Below are 22180 nucleotides of genomic sequence, written 5' to 3'. Positions count from 1 at the left end.
TTCTTGAATTGCCACCTCCTATAGAAATCATTGCAAACCTGAAGTTAAATTAGCCCTATGTTTGTGTGTGTAAGTACTTAATTTACACGCTGTTTGAAGTAAATTGCATGGACTTGGCAATTGCAAGTTACCTAAGTATTAGGGGACGCTTTCCTACAAAACTGAAATCAAACTGCTTTATAGCAGCAATTAAAAGTGATTTATGGTCTGGTCTTTAATTATATTTTTGACTCCATTATATTAAAAAACAAAACAAAGAACAACAAGAACACAGAGAAGGAAGCTGAATGAGGGAGAGAAGAGAGGGAGTATTTTAGGAGATTGTGTTCAGACATGGATCAAAACCACTTTTGGGAGATATTCTTTATTGTTTGAATCACATGGCCTAAATGGTTGAAAAATTATCCAAAATCAATTCTGACAATTACATAAGAGTACCACGCCCAGTATAACCAGTTTTAATGAATAAACAGTGAGTCACAAATAGCAGACATTCTTTGAAGATGTAGTATCTTGAGGTGGGATTTGTTTCGTCTTACTTGTGTTCTTAAAGGTTGGGTGAATCTGAGCCAGTCCTCAGCTTTCCAGTTTTTAACAATACCTTGTTGCTATGTGGAATGCAATAGTTACAGCTGTGATTGGTTGGCCTTGCAATGGGCATAAGCTGGATAGAAGTTTTTTTTTCCTGGGAAAATTGCTCTGTCTCCATGTGAAAGCTTGGTTTAAAATGGAGCACAGGTTTGTTTGTTTGTTTTTCTGGCATCAACAAATTCAAGGTGCTGTGCAACTGGGAAAATATTTCACTTTCAAGCCATCTGTATTAAATTGCTTATTGAAAATACTTCTTAAGTCCTTAATTATTAGTTGTCCTTTTATAAGTTGATATTGATGAAACCTAACTTGGCAGTCCTGATACCTTTTATTTTTATATCAACAAACCACAGTCTTCAAAATCTATGAGTCGCAATGTCAGTCTGACTGCTCCATCCCATACAGCAAATCAACACTGACTTCCCCAATGACAGCATGAATAACTTAGTCAGAATGCTTTCAGTGTAATGACTCCCTGTGTTAATGTAATTTTAAGAGTGTGTACAGCTAACACTAGCATTTGCAATCTTGTGCTGAAACTGGACTCTCTTGTAGTTGAAGAATGGCTTCTAGCTAGCTGGGGTTATGACAGAAAACTTTGTGGTAGTCAAAATTATGCCATGTCTCTCTTTTTTTTTTTTTTTTTTAATTGCTTAGAAATTACCTCAGTATGTGCTGTAGAAATATCATTATACCTTGAAGTGTGGCACTCTTGGTGTCCAAAAGATCTGTGCTGAGTTTCAGCATCTCTTCAGTGATATTTCCACCCTGACTTCTTAATAATAGTGTCTTAGTGATCTCCTTAGCTATGTATAGTTCCAATTCTTTTTCAAGGAATTTCAGCATGAGATCTAAGTCATGGCAGTTTTGAGATGGGCCTGACTCTGGACAGTGACATTAGGTGAAGGAAAAACCTCACTGCCTACTGCATGTATGATTTAGCAATGAACTGTTTGCATTAAACCAAATAAATGTACTGCGTAGACCCACAGGTGTCAGAGAACTCTAAAATGAGAATAAAGTTTGGCCTCTTAAGAGTTGTTTGGAGTCCTATGAGTAAAAACTTACCTTAAAATCAGAACGCTGTTTTTGTAACATCAGTTTCTATAGAGGAAACAGATTAGAAGTTAAAGTTGTGAATTTAAAAAAAAAAAAAAAAGCTATTATTATTATTATTTTTACATAGGTTAAGTTCTAGCATTTCTGGAGATAATTGCAAGAGGAACATACACTAAGGAAAAATAAGAGGGTGATAATTCAACAGGTCCTTAAAGCACTGTGTCCTCTCCTTTGTTCTTTCACCAAGCATCACTCATCTGTTTTACCGCTAATTTTGTTAATTACTGTGGCAAGTACTAACTGTTGGTCTGGATGCACACAGATTCCACATGACTTCTAATTGTGTACCTGAAGTCCTGTGCTGTATTGGAGATGGTTAGGATCCTTGAGTGGAATTTTATGACAACTTAGTGCCTGAACCTGGACATCCCTAAGCTAACACCAATAAATGCCCTTCCTTGTGTTTGGTTTCTGTATCTAGCTGGCATAAATCTCTTTTTGGACTGTTCTAGAGATTTTTCTTCCTTCCTGATTTGTGTGCAGGATACCAGTCTGGGTGTTGATAAAGGAAACTTTGTAGGGGGAATCTAGTAAGAAGAATCCAAATAAATTTAAGGGTAAGAGATCATAAATGCATCACTCTTCTCTTGAGATGGAGTGAATTAATTCCAGGAGCAAATAAATCTCTTTTGTTGAAAACAGCTTTGTTGAAAACCTGTAGGCAATGGTTTTGGCTTTGGGTACCTTACGTTCTTGTTTGACATTGTTCTTTTTCATTGCTTTTCACCTTGTATATGAAAAGTAGCCCCACTAGTATAGTCTTTCAGTTGTCCAGCTAATGGGTATTGATATACATGTGGTAACAAAGACTTGCCAGAGGTTCTTTAGTCACACTGCCTTAGGTGTATGTAAGTTGCAGGGAAAAAGAAGTAATATATTTCATGCTGGATATCATTAGTGTTCAAGATGTAAAATGAAGAAGATTTAAATGAGAAAAGACTCCACACTTTTTTTTCTTTGTGCCTCTGTTTCAGATTTCTTTTATGCTTTCCAGAGTAGCTGGCACCGCTTCAGAAAATAACAATAAGTATTCCCACAGAATTTAGCTGAAGATTGATTTGCACCAGCAGAAACTATTTGAAGATGTTAAATCTGACTTCTTTTGAGGCACAGCTGTTTTAGAAAACTTTTTATTTAAAAATTAATAAAAGAAAATAGAGGATACTGTGAACTGTATGTTGAACTGAAAATTTGTTTATTTTTTCTCAGTTTTTCTTTCTAGACCTGCTTTTGTATGTGTGTCTCAAATTAACTTCTTATTTTTCCAGACAGTTACTGGGAAAAGCTTTGGAACCAAAGATTTTCGAGCAGCTCTAGAGAATGGAGTCCTGTTGTGCGAGTGAGTATTGACTTACTATGTAAAAATGCTTCAGTTTTTCATCAGCCTCTTTCCTTCTTGGCTTGTTGTTTGAATTAAGTGCCAACAATGGATATTTTTTTATACTTGTTTGAAAGCTGTTCTTCCTTCCCATGGCAAACATCCACTTTCTAGATCTACGTATTCCATGTGTTGTCCAGCACACTTGTCTTAGCTGGAGCATTAATGCTCACCTTCTGGCCTTTTATTAGTTTTATTGAGTAATGCTCTTAGTGTTAGTGAAGTTTCTCTTCATCTCATGCAAGGCAGTGTGGCCCATGACTGTGATGGAGGCACTCAGTTACTTACATGCTCACTGTTGTTTTGCCTGCATCAAGTTAAGAAATAATTGCAAACCCTTGTTTTCTAAATCCTGAAAGACAGTTATTCTTCCCAGAAAACCTGTCACAAAAACAAAAAAAAAATAGTTCATTTCAGTAGTGAATGTGATTAAATCATAAATTAAAAAGAAGTTGCAGGCCTCTGATTTTTTAAATAATATTAGTTCCTAAAATTTCTCTTCAGTATAAAATGTAACAGGAGCTATTTGGCCATCTTACAGTTACATCCAAGTACGTCAGTAATATTATCTGTAGGATGTCACTTGACATACAAAGGGCAATTCAGGATCATAAAAGTAAATGTTACAGCCCAGGTTTCAGTAGCATATGGACTGAATTAGTTACTACTTTCAACAGCAAACAATACTCTGACCTCAGCTTTTTCTAAAATGCTTTCTCAAAAAAGCTTTCTTTTGTTTATATATCTTATAGACTTGGCAATAATCAGACTTGTCTGGTTTCGCTGGTAGAATGAATCAGAGTTATAAAACATCCATTCATCAGGTCTATCTATAATTGGTTTGATACTTACTAGAATACGTTTCCAGGGTTGAAAGCACTGTTAACCACCTTATATTTTAAGTTGTAAGTTTCCCATTCAGAGACTGCATAGGATGCTTAAAAATGCCTTGTATCTTGGGGAGATATCCACAGATCAGTTCAGCTATTTCAGAAAATATTTATAAAAGGTATACTGGTCTGTTTTTTTCTTTTTTTATTTGTTTGTTTCATTGTATATCACAAATAACCAATGTAAATGCAAAACAGGCAACATTTCCACATCTATCCTTACGTGAATGTTGTTTCATTTTCTGTTTGTTCTCTCCTTTATTTTTTATTTCATTTGGGTACCTTGCCTTTTAGATTATCTTGCTAGTTGCTTCTGTAATTATCTGGTGTGAGGGAGGAGGGTTTTTTTTGTGTTTTTTGTTGTTGTTGTTGTTGTTTGTTTGTTTGTTTTCTGTCTTTAATACTAAACAGTTTTGTAGGGATGGAATTTTTATTTTTTGTTGCTTATATAATCAAATGTGAACTGACTGGTAATAAAATAGTTTCTTATTAAAGTAATGACTATTTCTTAGTGTATCTGCATAGTAGGATATGTGTATTATATTCAGCTGTAACTTTTAAATCAAGTCTAAGAATTGGCAATGAACTGATATACTCTAACTCTTTGATATCTTCATTGTTGACACCTATTTGGCAAAAGAACATGAGCATCCATCTGCCAAATGCAGATCACTTAAATTTATCTGTAATTAAGAGCTACATGTAAGAAAAACATCCAGTAATTTCTTCATCCAAGCAGTTTTCCTGGGGAGTCATGCAGCAATCTTTAAAGGAAAAGACATTTAATTATACTGCACTAAATCATACAGAGGTTCTCTTGTATCATAACTTTTAAATTTGACATACCTTGAAGTACAGTTTTAAGTGATTTCCGTAAGAGTTCACTGGAAATGGAAAAGAACAAAGTAAGGAAGGCTTTCAAATGTCCAGTTTTCAGCAAAGCAAACAAAACACAAGATCTTAAGTAATGGAAATAAACTAGCCATAGCATTGCATGTTGCCTTGGTTGCCCCTGACATGACTTGTTTAATTTACACAGATTAGCACTGGAGGTGATATATTTGGTTTATACTGCAGCAGATCAGATCTGTACTTTCACCACTTATTCCAGTGGCAGCTCAGTTGGCTTGTTTGACTTACTGACCATGTATGTGTGTCAACTGACCGATCAGTTGACAAAATAAATCCTTCTACATTATACTAGATCTTCTGTTTACACCTTATAGGAGGAAGAAAGTTTTCTGTTACATGCTACTTTGTGTTCTTAAGCACAATAAAGCAAATAAGTGATGCATTTGGAACATATAAGAAAATAATAGCTTTTCTATATGTATTTTAATTTCTTTTCTTCCTCTTTTCTCTTGATGGAAAAGTCATCAAGTGTATTTTGTTTGGTAAATTACAATGCAGCTGAAAGATCTCAGGATCTGTTACCTTATTTCTTTTTCTGCAGGCGTTTAAAAATCTCTTCCACTTCATTATGTATACGTAAACTCTGTTCTTTTTATTTATTTTCTAAATATATTTGCTGTTCAAGCAAAGAAAAAAAAAAAAAAGCCATTTCGCCTGTATAATTTTAAACTCCTGGTCCTGACTCTACATTGATGTGGGTAGATCACCAAACCCAGTTGATGTTTTGTGTGGTTAAGGGGTCTGACCAAACAAGCAGCAACAAGAAGAAGGAGCAAGTCCAAATTCCTCAGGTATTGGTGGATGAAGTCTGCAGGGTGTCCTGAGGTCCCAGTTCTTTGTTGGTCTGGTGTGTATTTCAGTGAATCATGGTATTTCCCTAACAGTATGACTGAGAATCTAGGAATGAAAGTGCAAGGAATACTTTGCCTCGTCCTCAGTGCATGACAAGATGTGCATCTGTTCTTTTTTTTCAGTTTTATTGTGAATTCTATATAAAGTATGAGTGATATTGTGAGGCTTGGTCCTTTTTGTCCAACTGGACAAAAATTAAACCAAAACAACCTGCATGTGTAAAATGTTTACAAAACAAAATATTGTATGCATCACACTGAGGCTAGTAGCATATGAAATCTGAGCTGGTTTCCTATATTTACAGGAATGTCAGAACTCTTACAAAGAACACACAAAATTAATATTTTGATATGTATTCTTCTGATAAAAGGCCTGACATAGAAGATGTAAAAGAAACTTTAAATGTGAAATTTCAGTCTAGTTAACATCAGCAACAATTTGATTCAAGTCATTTGCATACATATTCCTATGTATGCAAAGTTTTTCTTAATAAGTGATGATACTCAGACTTATATGAACTTATTTTACATAATTTTATTTTATTTCATTCTAGCTTGATTAACAAGATCAAACCTGGCATTGTTAGGAAGATCAATCGTCTGTCAACTCCAATAGCTGGCTTGGTAAGTAATGACAGCAAATCTAATATCTGTGGTATGACTTCATTATCTGTTTCATTTCGCTTAATAAGCACTCTCTTGTCTGTTGGTTTCACCACGGACTCATTACAAAAACCTACCAATTGTACAGTATTATACCTCTAATTCCATTTTTTATCAACATTTTACTATTTATACATTAACTTAAAAAGCAGAGATTAACCATGCAATGATCTGAATCTGTAACTTTAATCAACTTGCCACTCCATGGAGTAAGATATCAAGCACTCATGGCTCCTGTGCACAAAACGATACGGCATTACCTTTCTTTATTCAAAGGCTGTTGTATTATATTTGCAGACTGCTTCAGAATGCCCACTGCTAGGGAAAGAACAAGCTAAGAAATGTTTCTTGTAACCTGATTATGTTTAGAAGCTATTTCTCCTCACCTACAGTTAAAGCCTAGGTTGCATTAAAATAACCCTGATGCAGAAATGTCTCTTAAGGCTTCAGCTAAGAGATTTAGCTGAAGATATTTTGGCAGAAAATCATATTGTCTGAGGGGGAGAAAAGTAATGGATGGAATCATTTACATGGGAAACTTAAGATTTCCTGTATGCTCTTTGGCAAACATGCTGGTCAGAGACCATACACTAATTTTTTATTTTTTTTTTTGGCCATTTAGGATCAGGAAACATTTAAGAGGGAAAGAAAATTGAATTCTTTTTAGGCAGTTTTTTTTCCAGAGAAAGTAGCCTTGTAAATTATTCCCAATTTACGGGATAACTGTAATAATCTTAATCCTGTGGCCAAAACTTCTCTTTAAGAAAGACACGAAAGAAACAGATATAAGTGTGATTTCTACAAGGAGATTCCCACCTTATGGTAAATGTGCAGGGAAAGTTACCTGATTTTGTAATAGAAGTAGAAGACAAAACATCTCTAGAACTTCAGTTGAGGGCATGAGACAGCAAAACATCTGTTTTTGCTAGTTAACTATGCAACTCTAGAGGGAAAAGTGTATTTAACTTGGCTGGAGGTCGTAAGATTGTACAGTAATATATGGCAAGTTAACCCAAGCTCAGAAAGTGCATTTCCACATCAAATGAATGTGCAAAGCATTAGTTGCCTTTGTCCCAGAAAGCTTAGGGTATTAGGATTGTGAATGAGTGCTGTACATTCTTTTCCCATGAAGCATCCAAAAAAAGAGCTTAAAATGATTCTGGGGAAGATAGTACTGTTATTCTATTAATCGTTTGATTGCCTGAATGGCCTCTAAAGTAGCCATTAGTCCAGACCAGAAAATCATAGGATAGATTTTGTTTTTTGCGGCAACTTTGTGTTGTCTTGAACTATGAAATGAAATACTTTTTCACTTTTACGTGGTTCTTTTGTTGTTTACAGGCACACAAATTTGGCATAGTTATTAGGTGTTTAGCTTTTCTTAGTTGGGGTGTATCATTGTTACTAGTTCCTACAAGTATTCAAAAAGAAAAGGGAGGAAGGGTAAATGAGTCTCAGAAACCATGACCATCTACTGGTATTGTTATTATTATTGGAGTATCTCTTAAAAGTGGTCCTTGAGACAACTGATGTTTTGTGTTAACCTGTGGGAAAAGTTTTATAGAAATACTTTTCTATTTTAGAAAAGTATTTTCTAAGGTTTTAGAACGTTGTGATTATGGTGGCAATAATGGGTGTGCGTATATCTCCCAACCTGAGAGTGACATGCTAATTTAAACAGCTTTGGAGAGCCCAGCTTCCATCTCTGAATGTGTAACTCATACTAAAACCAACTGTTCTGTGCATTTATAGAAACACAAGCATTAGGACCTTCCAGTTTCAGAATACTGTGGCTGATGAACTACAGGATTTACAGATGGAAAGGATTCATGTTCAACCACTTCTGTTGAAAACTTCTTTACTTTCCAGTATAGAAAAGCAAAGTTTACTGTGCTTCTAGGTATAGAGCTTGCCAGGAATTATCTGGTTTAAGCTTGCTTGCCATGTTCTGGAAATACTTTAACTGCTTGTTAGTTGATTCTCCCACAAGTCAGCTTCTAGACTGTGTTTTCCATGGCTTCATATACACTTCTACAGCTCTCACTTCTGCTGTATTCATTGTCTTTCAGTCTTACAGTAATTGCTCCCCACCAGGCCTTTACAAGATTTAGAAACCTTGTTGGTAGGGGGACTTTTAATGAATAAATAAATTTTTTTAAAAAAAATAATAAAATAAATAAAAATGGAAATTTTAGCTTCAAGAGGAAGAATTTATTTCTAAAGGATAAACAGATGCCACAACTTGAATTTGAGTCTTTTCTCATTTGATCATGTTCTCTTTACAGCTTCTTCACAGTCCTTTTGGGCCTTGGAATTTCTTCAGATTTTCTTTCCTTCTCTAGGGAGTAAATGTGTTTGACTGTTTTCTTCCCTCTCTTCCATGAAAAGTTTTGTTTGCTTCATATGCTTGACAGTTTTCTCAGTAGTACAGAAGTACAATGCTCAACATAAGTATTTGTTTGAATCTCCAGAAGGGGTTCATTGTATTGCTTGTCTTTGTAGTTATTCTGAGAACAAACTTCATTGCCTATTTTATTCAAGAAAGCCTATGTGAATAATGAAAGACTCTGGGTTTTATGTAATATTATGTGCTATACTTTTTTAAATTGAGATAAGTAACTGCGACATGTTTTTGTTGGCTTTGTTTTATAAATTAAGTGCATTATTTAATTCTCAAAAACCTAGTAGAAATTTTACATTGGAAGTATCACCTAAATTCCAAGCTCATTTTAGGCAAATGAAAGTAAGCTTCAGCTGTCTGCATCACTAGTTTGATTATTCTGATAGCTAGTTTGATTATACTGCGGTGTAATAACTATGGGTGTGGACTTCAGCGGTTCAGGTATAATCGTGATGGAAAGGATAAATACATGTCTTTATGATTAAACACTGAAATGAAACTTGGCATTCACTTAACAAAAGTGCTGGTACTGGACAAACTTAAAAATTCTTTGAGTTGGTGCTACAACGCTGATGTTCCATTTCTTCTTGGAGGCATGTGCCTCCCATGGCTTGCGTGACAGATAATAGTTGTCTATACCATTGAAGAAAAATATTTTTGTATCTTTGATTCATATGTGTTTATTTGGAAAACTGAACCTAGCTGTGGAGGGAAGAGACCCCAACCAAAACTCTTGAAGGCAAGTGGAGGTAGCAGGAGATAGTGGGCTGAACAGATCCGTCTTCTGATGGTGATAAGAAGCACATGGGCCAGCCCTCAAGTATAACTCATATTCCAGCAGCAATTAACAGGGTTTGGCTGCTGGAGACACCTGCTCTGGCAGCTGCACATTTTACAGAGCAGGGTGCCCATTTGGGTTAGTCCTGGATCAATGCCAGCATGTGCAGTTGAGTGATGTGTGGTCTTAGGGCTGCCGCAGAGCTGCAGGGGCAGGAATCAGTTCCTGTGTAGCCATATCTGATTCCCTTGCCATTCTTGGTCAGTGATGAGTGACCAAGGAAAATGTCAGTCACTCGGGGTGGGGGTTTTTGTGCTACAGGATGTGCAGCCACAAAGGTACAAAGGACTAATTCCATCGGTAGCTGCAGAAGGCTGTGGCTTGTTGCAGGTTGATTTTTAACAGCATACAGCGGGTTTCAGAAAGAGTGATGTGCTTTTGCAGGATTTCTGAGGGGAATTCCCTTGTGCTTGACTGCTTTGATTTCCTTTAAAAGGATAGTGAAGGCAATAAACACCACTACGCTGCAAGAATGCCATTTGTTATAAACTTTGTTCTGAAATATTATATGGAGAGAGAAGAAAAAGTTTTGGTGTATCTTTCCAATTGTATAAGACAGTTTAAAGAGCAGTCCATGTATTTTTCCCTAGTACAGCAGAGTAGGCAAGCAAACCAGTACTGAGTAGCTATTTTTGAACCAATTTGCCATTTCTGGGGCATGTGATACAGGCAACTGAAGGGTCAGATTTGTGGAAGATGAATTGCACTGTGCAAGATAATAAAAGTGCAGCCTGCCTTAAATCTACTTCTTGTGGTCCATATTTATATGAAATAAGTCTATGTCAGGGAGATGTGATTTAAAGAAAACGACTTGCATTGATGAATCTTGCTGGGTTGATCTTATTCCCTCTGCTTTGCTCCTGTTATAGAGAAAACCCTGTTTATATTGATTTTTATAACAGCCCGAGTTATATATAGACAAAGAATTACAAATTTATGACTTGCTCCATCTGCCAGTAAGATGCAGCTGTGCTTTGAATGTGGAAAACGAATAGCAGACCATTTACTTCATCTTCGGAAGAACTGCCTTATGCTAAAGAGCACTCCTTACTTCTCCTACCAGTGGGCAATGTAATGACAACTTGGTTAGTGGATGCTTCATTCCTGTTTCTCTTTCCTCAGCCTGGTGTTACTCCAACGTTTCTGAGAAAGGGAAAATAAATCCTCCAATATATTTTTTCATTCAAAGTGATTTTTTTTCCTAACACCCACCCCCCCCCAAAAAAAAAATACACCAAAAGACCCTAATTATTAGTATTATGCCTAATAACAAACATCTTGTTTTTCTTGCTGTATGCTATTTTGGAGCCTTTTTAAAATGTTAATGCCTTCTTTTTTTTTCTTTTCTTTTCTTTTTTTTTTTCCCTGATCATTATTTTTTTTACCTCCTTTAGTAGTGATATGGGCAAGAGGAAAGAGTGAAACAAATTTTGCAGCCTCAGGAAGTTATTTAATAAAGTTTGCAAAACGATTTGGCTTAGTATTCTCAGGGAGAAATAAAATTAATGCTTTGCAGAAGTATCACCACCAACACCCACAAAAAAAAAAAAAAAAAAGATAATAAATATACATTCTCTGCTTTTCAGCTTCAACCCCAACATGTGAAGTGGTTTGCATATGATCATACCAGGAAGAGCAGTTTGTGGTCTGAACACATTTTCCATCAAGGCTTTGCTGAGCATTTTGAAACTCATCTTTGTCTGCAGTGCTTTTGTTCCTCAGAATACTCACTTTTCCAACTCAGCTGGCTGAACAATGAATTTGAACTGGGATTGAAGCAGAAGAAATCATGAGATAGTGGAAAGATGAGGCTAGCTTTTTTGCCTGCCCTGCTATGTCCAAATCTGGTTAATGCCATCTACTTTTCCCTGCAGCTCCTGTTAGTAAGGTGGAAGTGCAACACTTTGCTCCACTCTGTGGTTGGGAAGTGCATCATCACATCATGATACGCTGTGGTCAGACCACAGGGCAGAGTGGAGAGCTGTTGGTTTTTAGGAATTGCACATGCAGTGCAATTGACTTTTATTTTTCTAAGCTGGTTCCTCATCTCAAATGAGTAGACGTGCTGCTGAATAACTGTGTGAGAGCTGGATGAATGAGCATCAAACACCGTTTTCATGCAGTTCTTTATTTTAGCTTTGGCAAAGATGGCTTTGGCTGTCTGGTTGGGTTTTCTTTTTGAGTATGTGTGTTTTTACTGATTTATTGCGAGCTTTTGTTTCCTTTTCACACAAGAGAATGAAATTGTTCATCTATAAGCAGTCCTGGGTTTAAAGACATGCATCAGAAATACTGGAGAATGGAATTTTATTTTTGTTGTTGTTCTAGCATGGAACCAGGGTTACTTTAGGGTAAAGAGTGCTTTTGTTTCTGGTTCACATAGGCCAAGAAACTCTTCTGACCAGTGCTACACAAACATCATTCCTTCTCTTCTTTAATGCAGTCCAATATAACAGTGCTATGTTGCATAATGAATTTACTTAATGTATCAGAAGGTATTAATTCCTCTTGCACACCAAGACAACTACCTGAAAAGGCAAGGGAGAGCTACTTTGTTATGGACATCAGCAGGTAACTCCTAAACCAGTAAAGTATGGAATAATAAGGGTAGGAAGAGAGAAAGGTGAAAGAAAATTATAACAGAATGAAAGGGAGATAAAGATGGGGTGGAGAAGGTAAAACATTACGATGAAAAAATATTTTTCTGAGTCTTTGTATCTAACACTTGGCAAACCTTGGAGCCGCCCTGGTATTTCCTTATCTGTTGTCATCGGGTAGAGCTGGCCAAAATTTTCTTTTCTGTGGGAATGTTTTCCTGACAAAGCTTTTAATTGCTGCAGGGGAATGGCAAGTAAATGAAAATTTCCCTTTGCTGTAGAATGCTTTTAAACTCTTTTTTTTATTATTTTTTTTTATTTTTTTTATTTTCCCAGATAAAATCCAAACGATCTTCATTGTTTCTTATAGGATTTAGCTATGAAGTTTTCACTAAATTACTTAATCTCAAATCAGTCATGTATTTCACTTAAAAATATATATATATTAAAAATTGTTGGTAATATTAATGTTCTTTATAAGAGAGATCTTTAAAAGCAGCTCTAATTCTCAAGTTCTTTGTGCTGAAAGTTCTGATTGTATTTGCTTTTTCTTGCTGTTCAACTCCTTGTTTTTTAGTAAAGCCTTTACGTAGCTCTGTGCTTCTTGTCTTCCTGTATTTTGCTTATTTTTTTAATAAGTTTCTACTTGCTTGTTCAATTTCTGTTCTGGAAATCAGGTAGTGGGGATTACATGAGTAATATGAGCAGTAGCTTTTGTGGTATGAGAGAATGAATATACATGAACCTCTTTGTATGCACGAATGCTTAGAACAAGTTGAGTAAAAGCATTTGTTGGTATTTGATAAGAAAAAAAAAAAATCTCCCTCCCCCCCCCCCCCCCCCAAAAAAAAACCCAAACAAAAAAACCCAAAACCACAACAGCAAAAACAAAAAAGCAACAACAAAAAAGTAAAATTTTAAACCTGGATGGAGTTGTTGGTAGTGCTGCGACTAACAGTATCCAAAATCTCTCATAAGAAATAGCCTCATAATAAAATTTGGTTGAGAGCCATCTAATGACTTAATAACCACTTAACTTGCTCTGTTTGCTCGTCTAATGTTTCTTTTTGCAGTGACGAGAGGGTTGGCCATTCTGAGGGAGAGTTGTACTGAGGGATGTGGAATGTTGCTCTTTCTCTGGAAGGTTTGATGTAGCCTTCCTGACAAGGACCAGGGCCATCATAGCTAATGCAGCTGTGAGCTCTGCCTCAAAGCCTGCTTCCATTACACCACCTTTTCCTCATGGCTGATCTGTCTTGTGAATTGTATTCCTCTTTGGACTGTCAATTCAGAGGTAGAAGGTGAGTGTGTGAGCAGCAATTTACAGAGTGAAGTTGCATAAGCGCTTAATGTGTTCTGCTTGCAAGCCAATTAGACTGATGTTGCTTTGCATAAGGCAAAGCACAAGATGATGCATGTTTTTTCTGAGGGAAAAAAAGTATACATAATGTGCAAACAAAAGGCCAAATGTGTAATCGCAGCTTCTTAAAGAAATCTTTACTTACATGGAAGGAGATTATTATTTGCTTTACAATGGCAATTAGTATTTATTTTGGTTTTTATTTATGAATTTGTTATGTCTAAAAGCTGAGCAGAACAGGGAGAAAGCGAAGTGAACGTGGGTCTAAAGAACTTGTGTTCTTCATCCACCTCCTATCACATCTGCTTTCCCTCATGAGGCACTCCATGAGATTTTAGGCAGGCTCAGTAACATTTCAGATGACAGAAAAGTGATCAGTTTCCTCCTTACTGTAGTAGTTATCTATCTCTTTTCATTCAATTTCCTTTTTATGCTGCAGGTTAACAAACTACTTTGAAAAAGTGTTACTTTCCCTTTTAATGTGGGATGTAAGACAATTTCAGTGAAGAAATTTAATTCTAAGCAATCAAGTTTTACTATATTATTAAACTTGAGGCAATTTGAGGGGCTGTGTTCTCCATGCTTTTCATGCTTTTTACTTTTCTTTCTTTCTTCTTTCTTCTTTCTTTTTTCTTTTTTTTTCTTTTTCTTTTTCTTTTTCTTTTTCTTTCTTTTTTTTTTTTCCCCTCCATATATTTCAGCCTCAACTGTAGCTTGAAACCTGTCTGCCTACTCTGGCAGATACCATTAAATACTAAAGAACATTTTAATGTGTGATGGTATTTGGTGGCATTGTTTGCATTAGCATCTCATCTCCAGACTTCACAAAGGCTTAAGCTAGGTGAGGACTTCTAGATGACTGTTACCAAGTAGGTAACTGGGATGCACATTAAGTATCTAGTTTTGTTCTGACAAGTCCAATTACATGGGAGGGGAAACTTTTTTTCTTTGATCAGTGGTCCAGCTCTAGTGCTCAAACAAGTTTCCCGGACATAAAAGAATTTATGTTAGCCTAAGAAAATATCTCTTTACCTGAGAGGTGATACAGGAATGGTATTTCAGACAGATAGCAGTGTCAAACAATTTTTCTTTTTTTACTTTAGGAATTGAAGTTATATTTTGTCAGTGGTGTAAAGAAAAAAAAAAAAAAGACAATTGGAAATTAGCTTGTACATCTCCTTTGTAGAATTCAGGCACTACAGTTATCATTACTTTAAACTCCTGAACAGGCATTACTTAAAATCTGGGAGATTCATGGACAACGCAGCCTATAGGGTAAAAATTCTATCTGGAAAAAAAAACAAACAGAAAAAGTAAAAAAGTAGATTTATAAATTACAAAGCATTTTAGAAACCTGATCACTATGATTAAGAATTTAAAGAAGTTGTTGTATTTTAACATAAAAATCTTTTGAAATGTTACATCTCAAAATGCTTCACCTCAAGCAAGCAGGGCATGGGCAGTGTGAAATAAACCAGGAAAACCCGGACAGGGATAGAATTTTAACTTTCAGTTCTCTCATAGCCTTTACAGCTAAACAAAACATGTTTGGAACGAGCTCAGAGAACATAAAACTACAAATTAATTAATGTCAGGAGCGATGCAGGAATTGATAAGTATGTTCATAAATCATTTTTTGTGTGCTGCTTCTGCTGTCTTATGGGAAAGAAGAATATGGCTTTTATGAAAATGCCCTTGTTAAACAATTAAGAAAAGAGAGCTGTATACTAGAAAGGAAGTATGGTTATTAATAGTTGGAGATGACATTGTTCTGTAGTTTTTCAGTCCCTGATAGTGGGAGTATGTAATCACTGCAGTGGTTTACTGATGTTTTGTGCCCTTTTTCTTGAAAACATATGTCATGTTTCAGCCTTAGCTATGAATTTCCTTTAATTGTTTTTTTGTTGTTGCTTAAACACTTTGAAATTTAGGGTGTGGGGAAAGGGGAGGTTGATGCAAACTCTTTGTGACATTTTTAGTAGCTGCTTAAAGCTTCAATGAAACCCATATGTTCTATTAAACTGACAGTGCTCTGGGAGGTGATGACAAAATGAAATATATAGAGAGGATGTAAGTGGGGAGAAGTTGTATAGCAAGGACCCCAAAGCACACACCCTGAGAAAAGATGGTTCAGCTGTTAGGCCTGGTCTCTGGTCAAGGGATAGCAAATACTGTGAATATTGGTTCCTTACTGTGAATTGCAAGTAGTAGTTGGGAAATGTTTTAAATAAGAACAGCTGTTTCAGACTGACACTTTGAATGGGTTGCTGGGAAGAGATGTTATAGAATGTCTTAGGTTTGAGGGGAAAGTAAGATCATCTAGTTCTAACTCATTTGCCATGGGCAGGGCTGCCACTCACTAGATCATGCTGCCCAGGGCCCCATCCAACCTGGCCTTGAACACTTACAGGGATGGGACATCCACAAGTTCTCTAGATGACTATTCCAGTACCTCACCACTGGGGTAAATTTTTTTCCCCTAAGATTTAGCCTAAATCTCCCCTTTTGAATTGAAACCACTACCTCTTGACTGATCACTATCAGATATTTTACAAAATATGTCTCTCTCCTGCTTATAACTTCCTTTCAAGTACTGGAAGGCTGCATTGATATCTCCCCAGGTTTTTCTTTTCTCCTGGCTGAACAAGCTCAGCTCCCTCAACCTTTCTTGATAGGAGAGGTGCTCCAGCCCTCTGATCATATTAGTGGCCCTCCTCTGGGCCTGCTTCAACACCTCCATATCTTCCTTGTGCTCAGGGTCCCAGGCCTGGATGCAGTACTCCAGATGGGGTTTTTAGAAGGGCGGAACAGAAAGGGACAATCACAGCGTGCTAATTAAATATTTTTGTAAAATAGCTGTAAAATATTAGGACTGACTTTAAGAATCTTCTAATATGGAAATTTTTAATCCTTTCTCCAGCTCTAAACTAACGTGCCAAAAAAAAAAAAACCCAAAAAAAAAAGGTATGACTTCCCCCCATCTTGCCAACAGTTAACAGCATACATAAATATGGTTGCCAAATAACCTGCAAAAAAACTCTATTTTTCAACTCAATTAACAGTAGTCTGTAGTGTACCCTGTTTACTCTGTCAGTTGCATGCCATTTTTATTTCCTCAAATATCTGGTGACTCTCCGTGTTTCTTTACAAACATTCCTTCGTAACGGAAAAAAAATGTCAACCATGTAGAAAAGGTACACACCTTAAATTATACTGGTGATATTTATAATCTCATTTCTTCCGCCTTCGTCAGGGAAGTGAAGATTTGAGACTTACAGCAGAGTGTTTCGTTGTGTTTTTTGTGTGTGTGAAATCTTCAAAGGGCAGCCACTGCAGAGCGTTTCTTGCTGGCATGTCAGATATTTATTGATGTGTGGCGTTTGAAATTCCTGGCAATTTCCAAAGAAACTAGATGTTAATTTCAGCAGTGACACTTGCTCTTTGTGGTATAGCTGGAGTTATATGGCTATGCTACTCACCTTTTTGTTTGGTACGCAGTTCACATACCACATCTTTCAACACTTGTCTGAACACCTCCGTGCCCATGCTGAATCACTCTCCTCCGGTGCTGTATGTAAAAGAATAAATACGGTGCCAACACCTAATTCATGGAGTTGCTGCTGCAACTGTGGTGGCCAAGCTTTCTTTCTGCAGGGCATGAGAGCAGGGAGGGACAGGAGGAAGCTGGGTGCTGGTGCTGGAGTTAGGATGGGGCTGAAAAGCAGATGATCTCCAAATCTGGGATATCTTACTCTATGGAATAAACTCCGACAGGGCAACAGGGTTCAAAAAAAAGGTGGTGGGATGTTACTCCTCTCAGGAAACAAAAGGCATTTGTCAGTGGCTGCTGAAGAAGTCAAAGGTAGAGGGAACTTTCAAATTTTTGTTTAAGAAGGACCAGGTACCAAATCTTAGTTGAAAATCAATCACTATGTGAATTGAGGATCTGAGAGATTTTCTGCGTCAAGTTCTGTGTACAAGTGAAGGGCTGAATTTAATCTGTATCAAATGGTTAGGCTGTGTGAGCAAAACCAGGAAAAAACATACGTATTAAAGAAAAAGGGTGGGAGGGGGGGAGATGGAGAAGGGAGGAGGAGGAAAGAGTAGGGGTGGCAAAAAGGAAAAGCAAGCTCTGCCAAAACTTTTAATGTTTCAAGAACAAGAGTTCTTATTTTATTACTCATTAGGCTTCAGGGGAGTTTCACCTTTAAGTGGATTACTGTCATTCCAACTCTGTCTAGTAGGATAACTTGGCATTGGAGTACTTTAAACACTTAGTTTGTCAACTCTGTTGTTTTTTATAAGCAGTTCAGGGTGAAAAGCACATCACTTGATTTTCTTGGCTTTGGCTCAGATGTCTGAAAGTTGGTAGGAAAGCTAAGGCTTTTCTAAACAAGGATGCTATTCTGTAACACAGCATTTTGATCCTATACTTGCTTTATAGTCAGCATGCCTGTGGGTGTTCCCTCAGTTCCCTTTATAACTGTCCAAAGTGGGGTTAAAGCTGAGAACTGTACAGAACGCTCTTGACTGAAAGTCCTATAGCTGAGGTTGTCAGAGTGCTGTACTTTTGCCCTTTTTCTCTATGGTTTGCCTTATTTGGTAACAGTCACATCCCTGAAACACACCTGTAGTTTACAACTTGTTAATTGCTCTTATCGCTGAAGTATTCATTTAGGTTATATATTGTTGCTGGATTACTGTAGTGAAGTTTACACAGCAGCACAATAGAGAAGCAAGGTAGGCCTGAAAAAGATATCAAATCCTTGAAGACAGTTGGTCCCTTCCTACAGCAATTACCTTGAACACCAGAAACATGAAGCCCCACAAAAACAAACAAACAAAAAAAAAACCCATGGTGCTCAGTGCATCAAGAGGATGGAGGAAATGAGGTGAACTGGGCAGGTCTTCTGCTGGCCGCTAACTGCAGTGGTGGGGAATGCCAGGGGCTGGGAATGTCACAGCTGGGAATGAGGATGGTCCTTGTCTGAAATCAAAATGGTTCTTATCTAAGGCTGTTTCAGAAGTTGATTTCCATAATGGTTCAACTCTAGTGAGACCAATTGCAATGTCAATTGGTAAGTGACCATGCACAGCAAAAAGGAATGTTGCTTATCAAGGCTCTTATTTAAAATTATTGATACTTGGAGCAGGCAGCTCACAGAGGAGCAGTTTGTGCCTTGTATCTGTAATCATGCACAGAACGTGCTGTGGGGAAGACTTGCCTGTCAAGCATTATAATATCATTCACAATTTGTTTTTCTGCACTGTATGGAAAAATAGTGGAGGGTACACACAGGGGAGTGGTAAAGCAATTAGCATTATTTCTGATCTTTGACCAATGTAGTGCTCCACGATGTTGCTGATTTACAGAACAGAAGCCCTGAGGTCATTAGAAGTTAAATTATCTTGCAGGGCTTTTAAAAATTATTTGTATTCTTAATTTTTGAACTAAGAAAAAAAAGGGGTGGGGGATGGGAGGGTGGAGGAAGTCGTTCAACTATTAAATCCACTTTTCCTATCTCCAGTTCAATATTGAATCCATTGGCCATCTTTTACAGAAATAACAAGAGCTGTAAGAGCATAGGTAGTTGCGTTTTATGGATGGGACAAATGTGAAGCAGTCTGTCATGCAAGGCCAAGGTGGTAATTGCAGTTCCTGGCTCCCAGGCCTGTGGTCAGACCATAATGTTCAACACTGTTCTTGGCTCTTCCCCCCCTTGGCCCCCTCCCCCCTTGCACCTAAAACTGCTAATAATTGAAATGTACCTCCGAGGAAGAGCAGGTCACCCAACTTGTCAAACGAGATCATTTGCAAGTTTCTTCCCTTACCCCGCCTTTGAACATAAACAGCGTGTAGCTCTTCTGTGATGCTGTTGCAAAACACAGCTCTAAATTCTGTATTCAACTATTTTGACCTAGCTTTAGTGGCTAGTATAATGTTGTGTAAATGAGAAGTAATTAATGCCTTAAAAACAAACAAGTTCCTATTTTTCTCTTAAAATGTACACTTTCTTGGAGGAATGCAGATGTCAAGAAGCTTTGTCATGAAGACATGGAGTTATCTTGCAAGATTACACTAAATGTCTTCGTAAGTGCAATACTAAGAAATGCCTGTTAAATTTGGGTTAAGATGTTTTTCAGAATTCAGTAGCCAAAAGAAATACATCACTCTCTTCCTAAAATGTCAATTTTGTTGCTAGGCACTGTAGATGCTGGGTGTTTGTTTTTAGGGAGAGGGTGGAGGCGGTGGTGGGAAGCCTGAGAATTGAATTGATTCTGGCACCATGTAGCAGTTTGGGTGATGCTTTAGCACTTTGGTGCAAATCTGTTTCATGGTCCTGGGAGCACAGGTTGCCAGTATGAAATTATGTTCCCTCCTTCACATTCTGCAAAAGGTAGGGTGGTGGGTGGGATAAAAATAAAGTTTAGAAACCACAACAACAACAAAAACTTGAATGGCAGAAGAATAGCTTCAACTGAGTTGGGGGCTATTTTGCATAAGAGTAGGACATTATATGGAGGACTGTCTATGTTTATTGGCTTACCCAGCCAGGAAAAACAGAAAAACACCATGTTAATTAAATTGTTTTTCTCACAGATGCCAACTGAATTGAAAGATGTGCTGTAACTTGTATGGTTTCAAGATCTCACTGTGTTTAAGTGCAGAATTTCAGAGAAACAGTTAACTTGGAAGAACGCAGGCTTACCACACAATGTGGCTGCACCCTAAAGAAAGCAAATGTATTTACAGACTTATTTAAATTAATATTCCTGCCTCACCCAGATAATCATGATAATGAGGGATTTATTTTGTTAATTAAATTGGAACTCACATTTGCAAGACGAATTCAGTGTGATCTTGTGTTGCACGTGTATATAAAATAAGATGTTGGTTACGCATCCTTATATGGAGACCTCTCCAAATCCCTTTCATGCTTTTTGATTTTTACATCACTGAGATTTTTTAAAATTATTTTTTATATTTTACCTACAGTTTCACATTTCAGTTTTGTCTACTGGAATTCTTGAGCATTTTTCCATCTGTAATTTTCTCACCCTGTTATTCATGCTATTTTTCCTTCATTTTAGGAGCAGCAACCATAGCACCATTGCCACTTGTGATTCTCTCCATATTTTTAATTACTTTATCAAATTAACATTATTTTTAGAAGAAAGTGGGCAGGTTCATGTATTTCCCACACAGAGGCTGCCTTCTTTACAGTCTGGAGGATGGTGATGCATTGACAGTAGGACACCATGGCAGCCCTGCCTTTCCAACCCTATCCACCTGCTGCAGCTACCATGCTCTGGCCCAGCCCCACTGCCCTTTGTTGGGGAGAAGATGAGTGCTGAGGTCAAGCAAGGACCAACAGGGAAGTGCCGTACCACTATGGAAAAGATCCATCTCTTTCCACTTCTCCTATCTGTGACTTTGCAGGAGTGAGGAACGCAGCCATGCTTGTGATGTTGGAGGGGAGGGCATAGACCACAGACTTACTAATATTGTTTCTGCCTGAAGGTGAGGTATGGAAAGACAAAGGCTGTTCCTTGTGTTGACATGCCACCTTGTCTTGCTTTAAATATTGGTTAGAGGGGAATGCCGTAGCAACAGGCCTAGGGGAAGGCTCTGTGATGCCCTGTGGGGACCAGAAAGGCAGGTGCATGCCTGAAAGTGTGTGGTATCAGTTGTCATTCCCCAAACTGCAATATTTAAGTGCCAGCTGCTTGACCTGCTTCTCACTGGGAGCTCAGCCTCTCTTGTGTTAAAACTTCACAGAGGGTTTGGGTGTGGTTTACTTTGAAGTCTGTGGGCAAAAATGAAATGTTGGATGGTAAAAGCTATACCTAGTCAGCGTTCTGCGGTGTGCTTTTAATGTAAGTCTCTACAGCCTGTGGGAAACAGCAGCTGTGCTTGGAGCATCTAAAATGCCCTACTGTTTCTCTGTGTACATAGTCTAGGGAAAATCATACAATCTCTCCTCTCTGTGTCTTTTCAGCCTCCCAGAACAAATTTACAAACAGGATAAATGCAACAAAAATGGACTGCACTTGAATTTTGTGGTTAACACGTCAGGCTTTATTTTTGTTATGATTTAAAAAAAAAAAAAAAAAGTGTAACGGCATCATTTTAATTCCAGCTGAAGATGCTCACGGATGTGCATTGAGCAAACTCTATTCTGAAAACATCTAGTTGCTTTTTGTCATTGTTATCACTGTTATAAATGGCCAATTATTCATTTCCCTTTGCTGTCAGTCCTCTTGCGGGCTTAGAACAGTATTAACAGTATTGTCTCTCACGGTTCATGCAGCCCAGGGACTATAGGTCAGTCTCACCTCTGTGCCCGACAAGACTTGTGCAAACCATGTTCTGCATGACATCCTTGTCGGTAAACTGGAGACTGATGGGTTTGAAGGGTGGACCACTCAGTGGTAGGTAACTGTCTGGGTAGTTGCACTCAAAGATTTGTGGTCAAGAGCTCGATGTCCAGGTAAAGACCAAATAATGAGTGAGGTTCCTCAGGTGTCAGGATTGGGACTAGTGTTATTTAACATCATTGTCAGTGACACGGGCAGCGT

General features: G+C 37.5%; 1 protein-coding gene across 32 annotated transcripts in view; it reads left to right on the top strand.

Moving 5' to 3' along the window:
- Window positions 1-22180, top strand: part of LMO7 (LIM domain 7) — a 129139-nt gene that overhangs the window by 32195 nt on the left and 74764 nt on the right. For all 32 annotated transcript variants that reach the window (XM_085536033.1, XM_085536060.1, XM_085536058.1 and 29 more), the window contains exons 2-3: window positions 2979-3049; window positions 6296-6365. In XM_085536033.1, the coding sequence (XP_085392159.1) occupies window positions 2979-3049; window positions 6296-6365 (141 nt within the window). The remainder of the gene's footprint in view (window positions 1-2978; window positions 3050-6295; window positions 6366-22180) is intronic.

Source organism: Coturnix japonica, chromosome 1, assembly GCF_054131305.1.
Source record: "Coturnix japonica strain WE chromosome 1, WE-NBRP24, whole genome shotgun sequence".
NCBI lineage: Eukaryota > Metazoa > Chordata > Aves > Galliformes > Phasianidae > Coturnix > Coturnix japonica.
This window is presented reverse-complemented; position numbering and strand designations above follow the sequence as displayed.